The sequence below is a fragment of the Dendrobates tinctorius genome, unplaced genomic scaffold (assembly GCF_039654945.1).
Source record: "Dendrobates tinctorius isolate UK_male_01 unplaced genomic scaffold, ASM3965494v1 ptg000070l, whole genome shotgun sequence".
NCBI classification, from domain to species: domain Eukaryota; kingdom Metazoa; phylum Chordata; class Amphibia; order Anura; family Dendrobatidae; genus Dendrobates; species Dendrobates tinctorius.
In genome coordinates this window covers 73,697,615-73,719,289 of record NW_027361738.1, presented here as the reverse complement: position 1 = coordinate 73,719,289, position 21,675 = coordinate 73,697,615, and the positions used below count along the sequence as shown (strand labels likewise).

At 48.2% G+C, this 21,675-nt stretch overlaps 1 protein-coding gene across 7 annotated transcripts in view; it reads left to right on the top strand.

The window, feature by feature from the left end:
• The window catches only part of ADAM22 (ADAM metallopeptidase domain 22), a 290,157-nt gene that overhangs the window by 236,234 nt on the left and 32,248 nt on the right, over window positions 1-21,675 (top strand). For 3 of the 7 annotated variants that reach the window (XM_073581906.1, XM_073581907.1, XM_073581909.1), the window contains exons 20-26: window positions 3,538-3,601; window positions 4,378-4,483; window positions 6,278-6,397; window positions 7,706-7,871; window positions 8,820-8,925; window positions 9,058-9,148; window positions 12,181-12,198. In XM_073581906.1, the coding sequence (XP_073438007.1) occupies window positions 3,538-3,601; window positions 4,378-4,483; window positions 6,278-6,397; window positions 7,706-7,871; window positions 8,820-8,925; window positions 9,058-9,148; window positions 12,181-12,198 (671 nt within the window). Of the gene's footprint in view, window positions 1-3,537; window positions 3,602-4,377; window positions 4,484-6,277; window positions 6,398-7,705; window positions 7,872-8,819; window positions 8,926-9,057; window positions 9,149-12,180; window positions 12,199-16,050; window positions 16,246-21,675 lie in introns of all 7 variants that reach the window. The other 4 variants (XM_073581902.1, XM_073581903.1, XM_073581904.1 and 1 more) reach the window with 2 other exon arrangements.

The window sequence follows — 21,675 nt, the reverse complement described above, 5'->3', positions numbered from 1 at the left end:
CGGTGCATAACCTCCAGCCTCTCGTTCCCTTTGTGTAACCTCTGGCCCCTCGTCCCCAGTGTATAACCTCCTGGCCCTCTCCTCCAGTGTATAACCCCCGGGCCCCTCTCCTCCGGTGTATAACCTCTGGCCCCTCTCCTCTGGTGTATAACCTCCGGCTCCTCTCCATCGGTGTATAACCTCCGGCCCCTCTCCTCCGGTGTATAACCTCCAGCCCTTCTCCCCCCGGTGTATAACCTCCGGCCCTTCTCCCCCGGTGTATAACCTCCGGCCCCTCTCCTCCGGTGTATAACCTCCAGCCCTTCTCCCCCCGGTGTATAACCTCCGGCCCTTCTCCCCCGGTGTATAACCTCCTGCCCCTCTCCCCCAGTGTATAACCTCCGGTGTCTAACCTCCGGCCCCTCTCCCCCGGTGTATAACCTCCGGCCCCTCTCCTCCGGTGTATAACCTCCTGCCCCACTCCTCCGGTGTATAACCTCCGGCCTCTCTCCATCGGTGTATAACCTCTGGCCCCTCTTCCCTGGTGTATAACCTTCGGCTTCTCTCCTCCGGTGTTTAACCTCCGGCCCCTCTCCTCCGGTGTATAACCTCCAGCCCATCTCCCCCAGTGTATAACCTCCGGCCCCTCTCCATCGGTGTATAACCTCCGGCCCATCTCTCCCAGTGTATAACCTCCGGACCCTCTCCTCCGGTGTATAACCTCCGGCCCCTCTCCCCCGGTGTATAACCTCCGGCCCCTCTCCCCCGGTGTATAACCTCCGGCCCCTCTCCCCCCCGGTGTATAACCTCTGGCCCCTCTCCTCCGGTTTATAACCTCCTGCCCCTCTCCCCCGATGTATAACCTCCGGCCCCTCTGCCCCGGTGTATAACCTCCGGCCCTCTGCCCCGGTGTATAACCTCCGGCCCCTCTCCCCCAGTGTACAACCTCCGGCCCTTCTCCCCCGGTGTATAACCTCAGGCCCCTCTCCTCCGGTGTACAACCTCCGGCCCTTCTCCCCCGGTGTATAACCTCCGGCCCCTCTTCTCTGGTGTATAACCTCCGGCCCATCTCCCCCAGTGTATAACCTCCGGCCCCTCTCCTCCGGTGTATAACCTCCGGCCCTTCTCCCCCAGTGTATAACCTCCTGCCCATCTCCCCCGGTGTATAACCTCCGGCCCTTCTCCTCTGGTGTATAACCTCCGGCCCCTCTCCCCCGGTGTATAACCTGCAGCCCCTCTCCTCCGGTGTCTAACCTCCGGCCCTTCTCCCCCGGTGTATAACCTCCGGCCCCTCTCCCCCCCGGTGTATAACCTCTGGCCCCTCTCCTCCGGTTTATAACCTCCTGCCCCTCTCCCCCGGTGTATAACCTCCGGCCCCTCTCCCCCGGTGTATAACCTCCGGCCCCTCTCCCCCAGTGTACAACCTCCGGCCCTTCTCCCCCGGTGTATAACCTTAGGCCCCTCTCCTCCGGTGTACAACCTCCGGCCCTTCTCCCCCGGTGTATAACCTCTGGCCCCTCTTCTCTGGTGTATAACCTCCGGCCCCTCTCCTCCGATGTATAACCTCCGGCCCTTCTCCCCCGGTGTATAACCTCCGGCCCCTCTCCTCCGGTGTCTAACCTGCGGCCCCTCTCCCCCGGTGTATAACCTCCTGCCCCTCTCCCCCGGTGTATAACCTCCGGCCCCTCTCCCCCGGTGTATAACCTTCTGCCCCTCTCCTCCGGTGTATAACCTCCGGCCCCTCTCCCCCGGTGTATAACCTTCTGCCCCTCTCCCCCGGTGTATAACCTCCGGCCCCTCACACCCGGTGTATAACCTCCGGCCCCTCTCCTCCGATGTATAACCTCCGGCCCTTCTCCCCCGGTGTATAACCTCCTGCCCCTCTCCCCCGGTGTATAACCTCCGGCCCCTCTCCCCCGGTGTATAACCTTCTGCCCCTCTCCTCCGGTGTATAACCTCCGGCCCCTCTCCCCTGGTGTATAACCTTCTGCCCCTCTCCCCCGGTGTATAACCTCCGGCCCCTCACACCCGGTGTATAACCTCCGGCCCCTCTCCTCCGGTGTCTTACCTCCGGCCCCTCTCCCCCGGTGTATAACCTCCAACCCCTCACACCCGGTGTATAACCTCCGGCCCCTCTTGTCTTACCTCCGGCCCCTCTCCCCCGATGTATAACCTCCGGCCCCTCTCCTCCGGTGTATAACCTCCGGCCCTTCTCCCCCGGTGTATAACCTCCGGCCCTTCTCCCCCGGTGTATAACATCCAGCCCCTCTCCTCCGATGTATAACCTCCAGCCCCTCTCCCCCGGTGTATAACCTTCGGCCCCTCTCCCCCGGTGTATAACCTCCAGCCCCTCTCCCCCCAGTGTATAACCTCCATCCCCTCTCCCCCCCAGTGTATAACCTCCAGCCCCTCTCCCCCCCAGTGTATAACCTCCGGCCTCTCTCCTCCAGTGTATAACTTTTGGCCCCTCCCCGTGTCGTCTGCCTTTTCTAACATGTCACAGAATAGCCGGTGGTGCAGAGGTCACAGATACCAGCGCGGACCTAATAGGAGCCACCAGTCTAACATGCCCGTTCATGACATTTCTTCCTTCTGATTCTTCCCCCATCACCTGTGAGTGATATTATTGATTAGTGGAAGGAGCTGCGGGAATTCAGCCCCGAAGTGGAGACCCCATAACGTTACAGAGCAGGGGGGCTAGTGCTGAGGAGCAGAAGGCAGAAAAGTCACCACTGCTCCGCTGACCCCATAACTGCAGAGTCCAGACCTCCTCTGGTATTAACATCAGCACCAACACTGCGCCCCTGCCGGGAGCGTCATCGCGAGCAGCTGTATGCATCCGTACATCACCAAGCACAATGCTGAATGTTAGTTGAAGTGGTGTAAAGCCGCCACCACTGGACTCTGGAGGAAATGTGTTGTGTGGAATGATGGATCACACTTCTCTGTCTGAAGGAGGAGTCTGGCTTTGGGGAATGGCAGGAGAATGTTACCTGGCTAACTGCATTGTGCCGCTGTACAGTTTGGTGGAGGAGGGATAATACTATGGGCTTGTTTTTCAGGGGTTGCCGTAAACCCCTTAGTTCCAGTGAGGGTAAATCTTAATACTTCAGCAGGCAAGACATTTTGATCAGTTATAGCTTCCAACTTTGTGGCAACAGTTTGGGGAAGGCCCTTTTCTGCAGCCCATGACTGTGCCCAGTGGACAAGGTCCATACAGACATGGTTGGGGGAGTTTGGTGTGGAAGCACAGAGCCCGGACCTCAGCCCCATCCAATACCTTTGGGATGAACTAGAATGGAGATTGTGAGCCAGGCCTCTCCTCCAACATCAATGTCCAATTGTGGGCAACCCCATTAATTCCTATGGATTTAGCGTGGGATTTCATAAAAGCTCCTGTAGGTGTCCCAATACACATAGTGCATCAGGGCTTGGTGGTGAGTTTTGTAACCCTGTATTATGTGCACATGTACTCTATGTATTCTTATACTGTATTGTTTTAGCTCACTTTATCTTAAACTTTTTGTTTCTCTTCCTGAAATGTTCTCATCGTGGCAGGGTCTTTGTACTGGAGGAATATGTAAAACCAGAGACAGGCAGTGCAAATACATCTGGGGTGACCGTAAGTATTTACGGACCTATCTTATTCTGATAGTGTTGGCTTGTCAGTAAAATGGTTCAAGCACCAATTTCGGTGTAAAGAAAAACTGCCTGTGAGCCCAATGCCATTTTTACTGTGGATCCAAGTCTTTGTGTCGATTCTGTGATAAATTCGTAATTTATCTGAAGAAGAATCATACTTACATTTTTGTAACACAGAGCTCCAAATTCCCTCCAAAGAACGTAGACGTAAATGAAAAATTTCCACCTGCCGCAGCCACCACTAGAGGGCACTTACGTATACATTGTACTAAATAATAAATTGGGAGCCGTAAGACCCTAAACTCCCCCCAAGTGGTGACAGCCTCGATGACGAATGCGCTGGAGTAAGACACGTCATCTTCATTAAGAGCTGATGAATTTGGGGCATATTTCAGCTGATGTGCACCATTCTGTTTTCATTTATGACACTTTTGTCAAGCTGCATTCAGCCATGATCGTCCAGCGAAGCGTCAAAATTTGCAAGATTTCCATGCATCTAGATTGGTTTGATGATTCGAGCCCATAGTGTATGTTATCCACCCTTCATCTATTGCAGAGACCCAAGGACTTAAGGGTCAGGAGGGTAAAAATTGATTAAAGGGTCAATTTCCTTTTAGAAAAGTTGATATCAGTCGAGATCTTGGAGCTGAGACAAGTTTTATGACATCTAATGGGCAGATATGTGTGATACTATGAGGGGTTACAGTAATACAGTGATACCTGCATATACAGGAGATTACTGATTTCTTTTTGCAGAAGCGGCAGCCGCAGACAGATACTGCTATGATAAGCTGAATATAGAAGGCACCGAAAAGGGCAACTGTGGCCGCAATAAGGATACGTGGATACAATGCAGCAAGCAGTAAGGAGCAATTCTGCAGTGTGCATGCTAAGTTTTTATACAGCGTTGAGCATGCTTAATAATAAATTTGTCACATTTTAGCTCAACGTAGTATTGGCGCATGCGCTCAGTGATTTCCATCAGTCACATAATCCTTAAAGGGAACCTGTCACCTGGTTTGGCCGATAAGAGATACAGCCATCACCTTTCAGGGCTGATATACAGCATTCTATAATGCTGTAGATAAGCCCCCAATCCGACCTGTAAGAGAAGAAAAATAACAAAATAACTTTTATTATACTCACTTGCGGGGCGGTCTGGTTCAAGGGGTGAAGCTCTTCTTGGTCTGGCGCCTCCCATCTTCTTGCCATGTGGCTCTCCTGTTTGGTTCATCGCTCTCCGACATCGCGCTCCTGCGCAGGCGTACTTATCTGTCCTGTTGGGGGCAGAGCAAAGTCCTGCAGTGCACAGGCACTGGGAAAGTTCAGAGAGGTCCAGCGCCTGCGCACTGCAGTACTTTGGTCTGCTCTCAGCAGAGTAGTACGCCTGCGCAGGAGCACGATGCCAGGGAGCCATGAACCAAGCAGGAGGGCGGCATCGCAAGAATATGGGAGGCACCGGACCAAGAATAGCTTCACCCCTCGGACCGGACCGCCCCGCAAGTGAGTATAATAAAAGTTATTTTTCTTCCCTACAAGTTGGGTTGGGGGCAGAAATACAGCTTTATAGAATTCTCTAGATAAGCCCTGAAAGGTGGTGGCCGTAACTCGTGTCGGCCAAATCTGGTGACAGGTTCCCTTTAAAGAGAACCTGTCGCCAGGTTTTCCCAATATCACAACCACCATCTTTAATGCCTCATCTATAACAGTCTAGCAAGCTGCAACCTGTATGCAAGTCCCCAACCCCCTATGCAGATCCCCAAAAAATACCTTTTATAATCCCTCCCATATGGCGAGTCGCTGGTTTTGCCTCGGCACTGCCTCTATCCCCACAATCGTCATATTCCTACCCAGCTTCTTGTGCATGATGCGTCCTATGTCATCCACACAGTGTCCCCAATCTCGCTCCTGCTTTGGCGAACTTCGTTCTGCCCATCGGACCGGATAGCGCCGTATAGGGGGATTATAAAAGGTATTTTGGGGATCTGAAGAGTGGGTCGGGGGCTTACTGTATATACAGCTTGCTAGACTGCCGGGAAAGAGGCATTAAAGGTGATGGTCGTAGTTTAGATATGGAAAACCTGGAGACAGGTTCCCCTTTAAATGGTACTGCACGTTCAAAGAGGAGAACACCATTCTACTGATCAGTTGAGGTCCAAGTGATGAGACCCCCCCCCCTGGTTTCCTGTGGATCGGTGACAAGGGTCAATCTTTGGACAACCCCTTGAAGTCGGCTGAAAGGTTATCCTACGCTTACGGATTGGCCAAGCCTGCAAATTAATCCCATGATGTGTTTGGGAAGGATAATTAGTTGTCAGGCATCTCTGATGTTGAATATTATGAAGAAGAACAGAATTCCCAATCGTGACGTCTTTCCCATTTTCAAACATGGCATGAAAAAAAAAAAGCTACAAATTTGTTGAGCAAATTTTGCCATTTTACACCACTGACATGAATTTTAGAAGTGGGGGAGAAAGTAACGGGCAAATAGGTATAAGGCTGGATAAAGTCCATGCTCGGGCTGCAGTTCCACTGCTGAGGCTGTTGGTTCAGATCAGTAGACCTACGATCGGGGGTTACGGAGTGTATGTGAATTAGGTCTAAGCTGGTGTAAGTCGCAACTTCTTCCCAATTTGTGTTCCTCTCTGTCTTTCAGGGATGTCCTTTGTGGTTATCTTTTGTGTACTAACATTTCTGGGGTGCCAAGACTTGGAGAACTGCTTGACTCAATTACAACGTCATCTGTCCAAAATCAAGGAAAATTCTTAAACTGCAGGTAAATAATATGGGAGTCACAGTCCCACAAATAGCTTACAAGGGGGGAAAACTACCCCTATCCCTGAGTGTTACCAGTATTATACATATACACGTTTTTATGTTCAAATGGAAAAAATGTGTGTTTTTTCTTATCTTTGCTACTGTCTAGCTATACATAAAGAATCCTGAAATCTTGCAGTTTTCACCTTGGTCATTGATATCAGCCTAAGGCCGGGATCACACATGCGAGAAACACGGACGAGTCTCGCATCTTAATACCCGGCACTCGAGAGTGGAGCATTCAGCCGCATAGAAATACATTCAGCCGCATGCTTCGATCTGAGTGACGGCGGCAGTGCCGGGTATTAAGATGCGAGACTCGTCCGAGTTTCTCGCATGTGTGATCCCGGCCTAACACTGTCTGTAGAAGTCACTTCTCAGAGGCCAACTCATTACAGTATATTAATAGGTGATATCACAGCTCACCACCTCCTCCTCCTGTACAATGACTGATAACACCTCTACATACAGTAGATAACACAGGATCCACCATTCACAATAGGTGATGTCACAGCTCACCACCTCCTCCTCCTATACAATGACTGATAACACCTCTATATACAGTAGATAACACAGGATCCACCATTCACAATAGATGATATCAGTCATTGTACAGGAGGAGGTGAGCTGTGATAACACCTTTATATACAGTAGATAACACAGGATCCACTATTTACAATATTCCATAGAAGTCAATGAACTTCTCCACACACCAGGTTATTATGGTCCATGTGGGTGCTATTAACAGCAGTTCAGACAAGATGGCTGCCCCTATAATCATATACATAAAATAACATAAAAAATATATTCGATTAAAAAAATAAAATTAGATCAGAAAGCATTGTTACATTTTATTGCTATTTTATGTTAAATGCCAATGTACACTAAAATGGAAAGAAAGATCCAGAGAGGTGATCAGGCCTTTAAGATTTATCAGGGATCTTTTATTCACTGTTTTCAGTTAAGTCCAGTAGTAACCGGTATTGGATAAGGATTCTGTAGGCACAAGAGCCCCCCCCCCAATTAAAGTTTAGTCTTTTGGGGTAAATGTGAGGTGAAGGAGTCGGCCATCAATACCTTATCTTATAATAAAGAAGTTGGAGTCTAAAAGCAAAGGACTGCATCACATACAGAGCAGATATGCATGGAGTAAAGATCGCCGTCCTTTATTACAAAGCCGCCATAGGCACAGGCCTCCTAAACCTATGGGAAGACCTAGACTTACAGACGTCAAATAGCATAACCGCTTATAACTTCATCTTCTCAGCGGTGGTCATGTAAAACTGGACGAGGAAACTGATCTTGGATACGTAGAAGATGGCACACCGTGCGGAGAGCAAATGATGTGTCTGGATCATCGATGTCTTCCTGTGGATCACTTTAATTTCAGCTCATGTTTTGGCACCTCAAAAAAGATCTGTTCCGGGCATGGTGTAAGTAGACAAATGCCTAATTAGTTCACATCCCTTTACTGGTGAAGAACCAAAGGCAGGTTTCTAAATTTAACATTTAATAATGAAACAAGGGAATTAGATGAACAGCTATGCCCTAATATATACATATAAGAGCTGCCAGGGAGGGAAGGAGACTGACTGGGGAACTTACTTTGTGGCTTATATTTACTGTTGCCAGACAGGAAATGAGACTGGGTAACATAGAAGGGACTACATTTACAACTGCCTTAGGAGATGACTGACTAGGGGAATTACTGGGGCTTGTAATTATAGCTACTACAGTAGGATGGAGACTCACTAGGGAACTTACTGGGGACTATAATTACAGCTGGTAGAGGAGGATGGAGACTGACTATGGAACTCACTGATGACAATATATACAGCTGCCAGAGGCAAAAGGAGACTGACTTTGGAACTTACTGAGGGCAATATATACGGTCGATAGAGACGGAAGGAGATTTACTGAGAACTATATTTACAACTGCGAGAGGGGGAAGTAGACTGGCTGTGGAACTTACTGGGAATTATATATACAGGTGCTAGAGGAGGATAGAGACTGGCTATGGAACTTACTGAGAGCAATATATACTGCTACTAAAGAAAGAAGTAGATTGACTATGAAATCACTGGCTACTATATTTACAGCTGCCAGAGAGGGAAGGAGTCTTACTATATTATTTACTGGGGATGTTACTTACAGCTGCCAAAGGGAGAAGGAGCCTGACATGGTGACTTATTGTGGACTATATTTATAGCTGCCAGAGGGAGAAGTAAACAGACTAGCGGTCATGTATAGATTTAGAAAACCTGAATGAAATTGATACCCAAATAATATTAGTATATGAGCTTACTCATTCCTTTATGAAGTCAGCATATCTTCTTTCTATCATGATGCCAATGTAAAGCTTATATGTCCTTAATTTGCAGATCTGCAGCAATGAATTGAAATGCGTCTGCGATGAGGACTACAGCGGGGATGATTGCAGCACGTATTTTCCTTACAAGCAGAAAAAGGACATGAAGGTTAACGATGGTCAGTATGCATATCACCTGATTTATTATTATGTAATGTGTACTTTATGCAGTTTTACTATACCATTACCTATACAATCCTTGTTCTGCCTCCGCTTCGGAGTGACTGATGTTGCATATGCTTCTCTTTCAGGGGTTGTTAGTACAAACATTATCATAGGAGCTATTGCTGGTACCATGCTAGTGTTGGTCTTGGTGTTAGGAATAACAGCTTGGGGTTACAAGTAAGTGCCAGTGCTGCATGTACTGTATATTTCCAATATTACATGTAATGGTGAAGCTGGATCTAAGCAGAACAAAATGAGAATTGCTTCCTTACTACAAGACAAGGTTTCACTTCCTACTACTTGACAAACTATAATGGCTGCGTACTAAAGATGTGTATGTCATTCAGCTTGCAGACACCACTGGTTTTTACAAAGACCAATGCAATAGGTCTTCAACGTGAATATGTGCTCTTGAACAACTATTTTTTTTTTTTTTTAATACAACCAGCCACAAAATTCTGTGTTGTTTAGTTTTATAATATGGCACCATTTTTCTGATAATAAAAAGTTCCAAATCCAACTTGCTACAGTCACCACTAGAGGGAGCTCACTGCAGCTGCATATACATGGAAATCTATAAGAGACGCCCTCTAGTGGTGATGCAGCATTTAACTTGTTGAATCATTTATTTTACTATCCATGTGCTAAGATTGTTCGTAGAACTTGCCAAAACTCATGGGATCAACAGGTATGTTATGTTTTTGCCTATCTTAGCATCAATCAGACATTTGCACATCTGGGGAAGCTTGCCTGAAAAAAAAAATATATATATTGTTATCTGTATAGTGATGCATCTTCATATTATGCGAAGTCATGCTCTTATTTAGATTGTTCTGAAAAAGTAATTAAACTTTTATTTTTTTGTACCATTTTGTCCACAGAGGAAAGTTATGTAACTTTGCAAATCACTTTATTAGAGAATTTGTCTTCATTATTGTAAAAAAACAAATGTGCATGTAAACAGCGTTCATACACCTGCTTTTCCCCGGTCTATTTCCCTGCCTTCAGCTGCATATTAATATCAGAGCATACTCATTTGGAGTACAGATGATGGCAGTGACCGTTTCATCACCTGTCTCCTCCTCTTAAGTGTTTTGCTTAGGCTGGGATCACACATGCGAGGAATACGGCCGAGTCTCGCATGTTAATACCCGGCACTCAGGAGCGGAGCGTGCGGCTCCATGTATTGCTATGCGGCCGCACGCAGCAGTGCCGGGTATTAACATGCGAGACTCGGCCGTATTCCTTGCATGTGTGATCCCAATAGACTGGGGAGAAGCAGGGTTTGTGTAAGCCACTTACATGCCTTTTTTTTTCAGGAATCAAAACAAATTCCCTAATAAAGTGATTTGCAAAGTTTGATAACTTACCCTAGTGGACAAAATTATAAAAAATTAAATAAAAGTTTAATTACACTTTAAAAGGAATGTGCAAGCAGGATTTCTCCCCTAAGCTCTCTCTATACTCATGTAGATCTTTTAACAACAAGTCCAGCAGTACCTTTACATGGCCAGTCCGTTCTTCCGTTACTGAGAAGTCAGTGTTTGAATTGTTATGCAAATGAGGATGAAGAGCAATGGTAGATCTGAAGCCTCTGTCACTCCAGCTCTACTCCCTATTCTCTACTAGACTGTCGGATCCTTTGCCTGAAATCACACAGCGTAAAGGCTGTCAGTAAAGCAGGAGGAACCAGTGCAAGGCGGGGAATATTGCTTTAATGACAGAGGCTTCAGATCTACCATAGCACTTTAGCCTCATTTACATATAAATTCAAATGCTGATTTCTCAGTCACAGAGGAACGGACCGGCCATGTAAAGGTATTGCTGGGTTAGTCTTTGAAAGTGCTACATGCCCATATAAATAGGTTGAGCGATTAAATCCTGTTGACAAATTTCCTTTGATGAAACATTAAATACAAGAAATGCACAATAAAATTATCCCAGCGATTCCACAGTGATTATCTTTGATTCAGTTTTCAATAATATTATAATTAAAAGTAATAGCTATATAAAGAAATCTTGTGTGTCTCAGGAGCTCAGACCTGTCCTCCCTCCTCCTCATTGTAACACAACTGGCTGCAGCTGGATTCCCCCCGGCAAAAAAAATTACTAACTCACACCCAAAGGGAATCTGTCACCAGGATTTGCTACCTAATCCGAGAACGGCATAATGATCCTGATTCCAGAGATGTGTCACTTAATGGGCTGCTTGCTGTTGTTTTTATAAAAATCATTGTATTATCATCAGGAAATTATCACTAGGGGACTACTTGGCCTGTTGTCAGGTAGTCCAACCACGCCTCCAACTCTGATTGTCACCACTGATTGGAAGGAAGCTGCCAATCGGTGATGTGGGCGGGGTTATACAGGGCTCAGCATTTCAGAGAACCGCTAGATCTGCAGCAGAGAAAACAGTGTTTAATCAAAACTGCAGCATCCAGTAAAGTAAGTGACACATTGCTGGAATCAGGGACTCTGACCCTTCATCATTCTCCTCTCAGATGAGGTAGGAAAAATCCCAAATCCAGATTCCCTTTAACTTCAAACTCCATAATGGGGCAAGCAAAATTCTGCATATAAACCAGACATCCTCTATAAAATAAGATTTAAGTCTGTAGATTGATTTCTCTGAACCCAGGGTTGTGTCAGAGGTGGCAAAGAGAGCATAAAGAGATATTCCCACCTTGGATAGAATTCCATAGAATACTCTAGAAATATCTGATAGGTGCAGGTTGCAGAGGTGAGACATGCATCTATGCTGGGAATGTAGAGGTGCCTTTCTCTCTGCACCCTCCTATGGGAATTTTGAAAATAAGCAAGCAAGCGTGCTTGACTCACCCTCCCCAGGTTCAGCGTTGAATCTTCGCTGCTGTTCCCAGTATCTGTTATTGTCTGCAGCTCTGACATCACCCCAACTGCACTGCAGCCAATCACTGAGCTCGGCAGCTCGTACGTCTACTTGTGTAGAGCCAACGAGCTCACTGATTGCCTGCAGTGCTGTTGGCGTGATGTCAGAGCTGCAGACAACAACAAACACCGGGAGCAGCTGCAGAGACTCAGCATTGGACCTGGGAAGGGTGTATAAAGGACAGTTGTAGTTTTTATCTGAAATTTAGAAATCCTTTTAATAGAATTTTTAAAATCGTTAATTTTCCTCACTTATACACTATGTTTAAGTAATGATTTATTTTTTCTTTGACATGAAAAAGAAACTATCGGAGAGAAAGGTAAGTGTTTGCCCGTGCATTTTGCCACATTTCATTACTTTCACTAGTTTACAGTCTTTTTTTTTTTCATAAATACCATTTATATGTCCCATATTCTTTTCCATGGCCGATGGGCTCCTCCTAATGACCGCTTTGTAAAGGAATGACTAGTGATCCCGTAAGAAGTTTTCAAGCATTGGTTTAATTTTAGACAGATTTTGCTTCTCAGAACGTAGCACCTGTTATCATAAAATAAGAAACGCGATACGCTGCGGCGCTGTAGCCGCTGTCCCTTTTCACTGCATGCGGATGTAGCAGAGCTCAGAGTGTTCGATATGGCACAGCTGCATGCAAACCGTCTGCAACGCCTTGAACTCCGAGACCTTATATGTCAAACTCTGCTTTGCTTCATGCTTAAACTGGATTAGTTTCTAGTAACAGATCGTGGTCTCATTTTCCCGTTTCCATGTTTGTCTGTGAGAAGCAGCAGCAGCCGCTGGGTGGAAGCGTTTTTGGTTAGACATTGTCTCAGTGTGCTTTGTGTATTACTTTGGGATGCATATCAGGACATGAAAGTACATGTCTCCATAGTGAAGCAAGTTCATTGCCCTATTCCAGTGTCTACATATCCGGAGTGGTGGTCTGGTGGCCGCTCTGCCATCTGACACCTGGCGACCTTCATCAACCTATCCTATATTTTCCTTAACAACCTGAAAATTTGGTTTAGACCCAAATTATTATTATTTTCTTATTAAACTCACACGGGTCAAGAAAGCTGATATACACTATATGGACATAAGTATGTGCCCCCTATTAAAGCTTGTATTCTGCATACATAGACACTAATATGGAGTCGGTCCCACTGTAGATATAATAGATACCATTTTTTGGGGAAGGATTTTATAAGATTTTGGAGTCGTCTGCGGGAATATTTGTCTTCGTTCAGAAGTGCACTTGTCAGGACAGACACGGCTGTTGGGGAGAGGCTGGGATCACAATCTCTTTCTAGTTCATCCCAAAGGTGTTGGATGGGGGTTGAGGTCATGGTTTTCCACAATAAACTCCCCAAACCATGTCTGTATGGATCTTGTGCACGGGACACAAAAGGACCTTCCCCAAACTTTTCCCACATAGTTGCAGGCTACAATTATTCAAGATGTCTCGTGCTGAAGCATTACGATTTCCCTTCTCCTTGAAAAACAAGCCCATAGCATTATCTCTCCACCACCAATTATTATGGCTGACACAATGCAGTCGGGGTGGGTAACGTTCTTCTGGCATTCACCAAACCCAGACTCGGCCGACAGATGCCAGACAGAGAAATGTGATCCAAACACAGCACAGAACATGTTTCCTCCAAAGTCCAGTGGTGGCGGCTCTGCACCACCCCATCTGACACTCAGCATTGTGCTTGGTGATGTACGGCTGTATACAGCTGCACAGATGTTCTACACCAAGGGCGAGGGCCACATTTTCCACATCTGTAGCAACGGGACTGAATGAAAACTATAAATGCAATGGTAAATAAAGAGGTGTGTGTCAATACTTTTGTCTATATAGTGTATGATGGATATGTGTCCCAATCCTGAAGGATGGGATTTGGTGGATCTACATGGTCATCTCTGGTGCTCATATCTCTCTGGCCAAAAATTGGAACTTGAGACTTTTCTTCTTGGTAAGAATGGACTTTCAAAAGGTTCCATCTACGACTCAATTAGGGAAACAAGTTCTCATTTTTGACCTGACAGGTGAACATTCTTCCCTCTTTTCATAGAATAGGTAAGGTCTGTTTTCTTCACAGAAAATGTAAGAATATGTAGGAAAGTCCACTCGAATAGTATCAAGACATTAAAGGGAACCTGTCCGCCGGTTCTTACATACGGATGTAGCTCATGGGGTGGATTTTTTTTATGTTGAAAGCGAAAGGGGTTTGTTCAAGAATCTTTTTGGGAATTCTGCAACTACAGTTTCCAAACAATGATGTAGCGTGAAGAGCACTCGGGATGAGCTCCCTTTCTTTCCAGACCACTTGATTTTTCGGGCCAGTTTATCTCGTCGGGCCACAATATTCAGCGTTCAGTGGACAAATGAAACGTTTTCATAAATATATAGAAAATGTTAGCAAGCCTTATAAATCAGAGCGTCTTCATTTCTAGAAATACAGCATTGCTTTCAGCAATATTTCACTTAAGAAAAATTATAGAGATATAAAAGTTTCGCCTAAAAGCAATAAAAATTGTGGATTCAATTAAAATATTTGATTTGACTTGATTAGATTAAAATCGATTGGACTGAAATATAAATCTGTATCACAGACTGAGAATCTCTATTTAAAAATTTGAAGTATAAAGTTTCCATATAAAAATGGTGGAAAAAAAAGAATCATTGCATAAATACAGTGAGGAACATTTATCAAAAGGGGGAAAAAAAGAAAGTAAGCCATCACATTGCGGCTCTCATTTATCTGAGATGCTTTGGAAATGAAAGTTGCAACCTGATTTCAATAACAATTTTTTTTCCAGGGAATCAATTATCAAAAATCTCCTCCTCTGGTATTAAGGTCATTGACAAAGCACAGAAAAAGTATTGAACGCCATTGTACTTTCATGATGTACATACCTACATCTTAACAGAAGCTGTATCATGGCTGTATCCAAGAAGGAGGCCTCCAATAACCAACCATGTATGCGATCGCCAACGTATGGCTCTCCAGCTGCTGGAGCACTACAACTTCCAGTATACCTCCGGAGATGTTGCGACTTCTAGTTTACCAACAACTGGAGAGACACAAGTTGGGAGTTCCCCAATTCCGAGAAAGAAAGGTGCAAGAACGTCCCAAAGAGACAAAATGGCAAAGTATTCCTTCCACCCGAAACGCGTGGACTATTCATCGAGCAGTGAAGGAGCACGCTTTTGTGCCAAGTCGTTTCCAAAGCTATATCTAATTAAGACATTTCTATGCCGCTAGACAAGAATTGTGTTACCCCATCCCCTATGTATTCATTTACCTAGAGCTTAAAGGTGTTGTCCTGTGAAAAGAATAGCTTGTTGATCAGAGGGGATCCGGCTTCTGGGACTCGCGCTGATCAGCAGAATTGGGTAAGATAGAGCTGCAGTGCGCTTGTTCGACTGACGCTCCATTCATGCTGCACTCGGCTTTTTCTGGCAGCCTCACGGAGAATGAATGGAGTGGCATTCTGGCATCCGACCTGTCCGACCTGTCAGTCCCTTTTATTATAGGGATAAAAATTCCCAATGCTGCCGATCAGTTACACCTAACCGATCAATAGGTTATCACCCGTCATGCAGATAGGTGATAACTTTTCACTGGACAACCCCTTTAAATAAATGTGCCTTTTCCCCCCCATAAAATGCGACATGCATACTGCTATATACCACCCGTGTTACACTGTACACACAATACATACACATTACGTACATAGAGTTACACATATTACACACACTACCACATTCCAGCAGTGTAGCGGGAACAATAGTGAGCGGAGGACAAAGCCTCTTTGCAAACTCTCTCTCTTATCAAGTTACAACAGCTGGTAAGAAGCCCAGCTGCTGAAATTTGGAAAACCATCCAGTCCAAGCCTTGAGGTTGCAGTTTTTCATATGCAGGTGTAATATTGGTTTGTCATCCTGAGCTTTGTCAATGTCCGTAGGTGAGCCAAGAATCCGTCAGCTAGAGCGCACCCATATCCGCCGTCTATCCCCGGAGAGCCACGTGTTGGTGTCCTGTAGTCAAACATACATGTCCCATTTATCCTCTCTGTCCTTCCCCTCTGAACTAATGCTTTTATGTCTGTGTCGTTTCTATGTGCGTTTGTCTTGTTTTCTGACTTTACAATATCTATTATGCTTTAGACAAATACCCCAGGGAGATTATGTAAAAAAGGCTGGAGATGTCGACTCCTTTTATAGCGACTTGCCTCCCGGAGTCAGCTCAAACTCAGGATCTAGTTCTAAGAAGAGGTCTGCTATTCTGTCGCATTTTCAGATTTCTGCCTGTTCCATCCCACATTATTCCATTAGTCAGAACATTTCATTATTTTGCAGAAGGTTTGATTCCTTTTAATTTTCTTGTTTGTGGAATAGTAATAAAGGAAAACCATAATAATTTGACTTCAAAGTAGCTGTAACTCAATTCTTAGGTTTGCTGACGGCCAAATTGTGATCTGTCCCTTTAAATTGTCCATTGTGACTTTACATGTTGGATAGTAAGACCTAATAATGGATGGTGGCTGGAAATACAGCCTGGAGAGCTCTAAATGGGGAGGCTGAGATAATTATTGTTCTTCCCCATTGCACAGATTTGGACGTAATCTTTGGGTCATCCACAATCATCTCGCTTCTTTGAAGTCAAAATATACAATTGTTGTTAATCTTATATATATCTTTCTTGACTACTTGGATTCATCATTGCATGATACAATGACTCTCCTCTACTTTCAATGCTTTACTGTTATTGACAGAACTGAGTTGAGACTAGCATCCTATAAAAGGAGTAAGAAACGGACAGATCACCCAAAGGAAGGTGCCTGTACACAGGAGAGAACTTTCGGCTATCTCTCCAGACTCCCCCTTACACATGAACTGTCAACTCAGACCAGCAGTTCTGTGTTTTTAAAAGGGAGAGGGTCAAAAGCTGCTGCCAGGCAGCCTTGGCAGTGACTTATCTCTAGAGAAGAGCGAATTTGATTGAGTCGGTGCTTATTCAGCAAGCAATAGCGCTTACCGAATAAGCTGCAGAGGGAACCCGGCTTCATAGATTGCCCAACACACAGGCTCTCCATGCATGTGTCATGACTGCGCTATAGCTTGCTGAATAAGCCCTGACCCAATCAAATTCGCTCATCTCTACTTATCTCCCTTTGAGAGCAAGAATATTGGGTGTTTAATCTTAAACTAGTTGATTTTTCTCTTCCCTGAAAGATGAGAACAGGAAGCTGCAAGTCCTTATACACAAGTTGCCATAAATAAGTCCCCATACACATGTGTCCATACACAGGTCACCATAAATAAGTCCCCATACATAAGTCCCCCTGCACAAGTCGCCATGAATAAGTCCCCATACACATGTGTCCATACACAGGCAGGGGTGGATTAAGGGTAGCCAGGGCCCGGGGCAGTTCAGACTCTGTGGGCCCCCCTCGTCACGTGACGGGGGTCACGAATCGTAGAGCCACACTCTACATAGAGAATAATGGAGCCTCCAGCACCGACCTCCACCCGCAGAGCCACACTCTACATAGAGAATAATGGGGCCTCCAGCACCGACCTCCACCCACAGAGCCGCACTCCAGAGAATAATGGAGCCTCCAGCACCGACCTCCACCCGCAGAGCCCCACTCCACATAGAGAATAATGGAGCCTCTAGCACCGACCTCCACCCGCCGAGCCCCACTCCACATAGAGAATAATGGAGCCTCCAGCACCGACCTCCACCCGCAGAGCCCCACTCCACATAGAGAATAATGGAGCCTCCAGCACCGACCTCCACCCGCAGAGCCACACTCCACATAGAGAATAATGGAGCCTCCAGCACCGACCTCCACCCGCAGAGCCGCACTCCACATAGAGAATAATGGAGCCTCCAGCACCGACCTCCACCCGCAGAGCCGCACTCCAGAGAATAATGGAGCCTCCAGCACCGACCTCCACCCGCAGAGCCGCACTCCACATAGAGAATAATGGAGCCTCCGGCACCGACCTCCACCCGCAGAGCCGCACTCCACATAGAGAATAATGGGGCCTCCAGCACCGACCTCCACCCGCAGAGCCACACTCCACATAGAGAATAATGGAGCCTCCAGCACCGACCTCCACCCGCAGAGCCACACTCCACATAGAGAATAATGGAGCCTCCAGCACCGACCTCCACCCGCACTCCACATAGAGAATAATGGGGCCTCCAGCACCGACCTCCACCCGCAGAGCCGCACTCCACATAGAGAATAATGGAGCCTCCAGCACCGACCTCCACCCGCAGAGCCACACTCCACATAGAGAATAATGGAGCCTCCGGCACCGACCTCCACCCGCAGAGCCGCACTCCACATAGAGAATAATGGAGCCTCCGGCACCGACCTCCACCCGCAGAGCCGCACTCCACATAGAGAATAATGGAGCCTCCAGCACCGACCTCCACCCGCAGAGCCACACTCCACATAGAGAATAATGGAGCCTCCAGCACCGACCTCCACCCGCACTCCACATAGAGAATAATGGAGCCTCCAGCACCGACCTCCACCCGCAGAGCCGCACTCCACATAGAGAATAATGGAGCCTCCAGCACCGACCTCCACCCGCAGAGCCGCACTCCACATAGAGAATAATGGAGCCTCCAGCACCGACCTCCACCCGCAGAGCCGCACTCCACATAGAGAATAATGGAGCCTCCGGCACCGACCTCCACCCGCAGAGCCGCACTCCACATAGAGAATAATGGAGCCTCCAGCACCGACCTCCACCCGAAGAGCCGCACTCCTCATAGAGAATAATGGGGCCTCCAGCACCGACCTCCACCCGCAGAGCCACACTCCACATAGAGAATAATGGAGCCTCCAGCACCGACCTCCACCCGCAGAGCCACACTCCACATAGAGAATAATGGAGCCTCCAGCACCGACCTCCACCCGCACTCCACATAGAGAATAATGGGGCCTCCGACACTGACCTCCACCCGCAGAGCCGCACTCCACATAGAGAATAATGGAGCCTCCAGCACCGACCTCCACCCGCAGAGCCACACTCCACATAGAGAATAATGGAGCCTCCGGCACCGACCTCCACCCGCAGAGCCGCACTCCACATAGAGAATAATGGAGCCTCCGGCACCGACCTCCACCCGCAGAGCCGCACTCCACATAGAGAATAATGGAGCCTCCAGCACCGACCTCCACCCGCAGAGCCACACTCCACATAGAGAATAATGGAGCCTCCAGCACCGACCTCCACCCGCACTCCACATAGAGAATAATGGAGCCTCCAGCACCGACCTCCACCCGCAGAGCCGCACTCCACATAGAGAATAATGGAGCCTCCAGCACCGACCTCCACCCGCAGAGCCGCACTCCACATAGAGAATAATGGAGCCTCCAGCACCGACCTCCACCCGCAGAGCCGCACTCCACATAGAGAATAATGGAGCCTCCAGCACCGACCTCCACCCGCAGAGCCGCACTCCACATAGAGAATAATGGAGCCTCCGGCACCGACCTCCACCCGCAGAGCCACACTCCTCATAGAGAATAATGGGGCCTCCAGCACCGACCTCCACCCGCAGAGCCGCACTCCACATAGAGAATAATGGAGCCTCCAGCACCGACCTCCACCCGCAGAGCCACACTCCACATAGAGAATAATGGAGCCTCCAGCACCGACCTCCACCCGCAGAGCCACACTCCACATAGAGAATAATGGAGCCTCCAGCACCGACCTCCACCCGCAGAGCCGCACTCCACATAGAGAATAATGGAGCCTCCAGCACCGACCTCCACCCGCACTCCACATAGAGAAAAATGGGGCCTCCAGCACCGACCTCCACCCGCAGAGCCGCACTCCACATAGAGAATAATGGAGCCTCCAGCACCGACCTCCACCCGCAGAGCCACACTCCACATAGAGAATAATGGAGCCTCCAGCACCTACCTCCACCCGCAGAGCCGCACTCCACATAGAGAATAATGGGGCCTCCAGCACCGACCTCCACCCGCAGAGCCGCACTCCACATAGAGAATAATGGAGCCTCCAGCACCGACCTCCACCCGCAGAGCCGCACTCCACATAGAGAATAATGGGGCCTCCAGCACCGACCTCCACCCGCAGAGCCACACTCCACATAGAGAATAATGGAGCCTCCAGCACCGACCTCCACCCGCAGAGCCGCACTCCACATAGAGAATAATGGGGCCTCCAGCACCGACCTCCACCCGCAGAGCCGCACTCCACATAGAGAATAATGGGGCCTCCAGCACCGACCTCCACCCGCAGAGCCACACTCCACATAGAGAATAATGGAGCCTCCAGCACCGACCTCCACCCGCAGAGCCACACTCCACATAGAGAATAATGGAGCCTCCAGCACCGACCTCCACCCGCAGAGCCACACTCCACATAGAGAATAATGGAGCCTCCAGCACCGACCTCCACCCGCAGAGCCGCACTCCACATAGAGAATAATGGAGCCTCCAGCACCGACCTCCACCCGCACTCCACATAGAGAAAAATGGGGCCTCCAGCACCGACCTCCACCCGCAGAGCCGCACTCCACATAGAGAATAATGGAGCCTCCAGCACCGACCTCCACCCGCAGAGCCACACTCCACATAGAGAATAATGGAGCCTCCAGCACCTACCTCCACCCGCACTCCACATAGAGAATAATGGAGCCTCCAGCACCGACCTCCACCCGCAGAGCCGCACTCCACATAGAGAATAATGGAGCCTCTGGCACCGACCTCCACCCGCAGAGCCGCACTCCACATAGAGAATAATGGAGCCTCCAGCACCGACCTCCACCCGCAGAGCCACACTCCACATAGAGAATAATGGAGCCTCCGGCACCGACCTCCACCTGCAGAGCCGCACTCCACATAGAGAATAATGGGGCCTCCAGCACCGACCTCCACCCGCAGAGCCACACTCCACATAGAGAATAATGGGGCCTCCGACACTGACCTCCACCCGCAGAGCCGCACTCCACATAGAGAATAATGGAGCCTCCAGCACCGACCTCCACCCGCAGAGCCACACTCCACATAGAGAATAATGGAGCCTCCAGCACCGACCTCCACCCGCAGAGCCACACTCCACATAGAGAATAATGGAGCCTCCAGCACCGACCTCCACCCGCACTCCACATAGAGAATAATGGAGCCTCCAGCACCGACCTCCACGCGCAGAGCCGCACTCCACATACATGGCTGCTCTCAGTGCTGTGCGCACAGGACCTGTGATGAGGTCACAGGAGGGGAGGAGACAGGGGTCACATGATCGGGGGTCCTGACACCTTACCTCCTGTGATCTCATCACAAGCCTTTGCACGCTACCAGCAGCATCAGCGTTCACGCTACTTGTAGATGCTGCTGGTAGCAGAGCACATAATGCCGCCCCCACGGTCACTCACTTTTAGGTGGGGAGAAGATGGAGTGCCATTGCAGCAGCCAGCAGGAATGTGGTGGGGGCCCCCTTAGAAGCTCTTGTGGTGGGGGCCCCGGGGCTGAAGCCCCGCCTGCCCTGCCTATAATCCGGCCCTGCGCGGTGGCGGATTATAATGGGGCAATTTACTGGCCTGGGCTGTGGGCCCCTTAACCCCACTGGGCCCGGGGCAACTGCCCAAATTGACCTCATTATAATCCGCCACTGTACACAGGTCACCATAAATAAGTCCCCATACATAAGTCCCCCTGCACAAGTCGCCATGAATAAGTCCCCATACACAAGTCCCCATAAATAAGTTTCCATGCACAAGTTGCCATAAATAAGTCC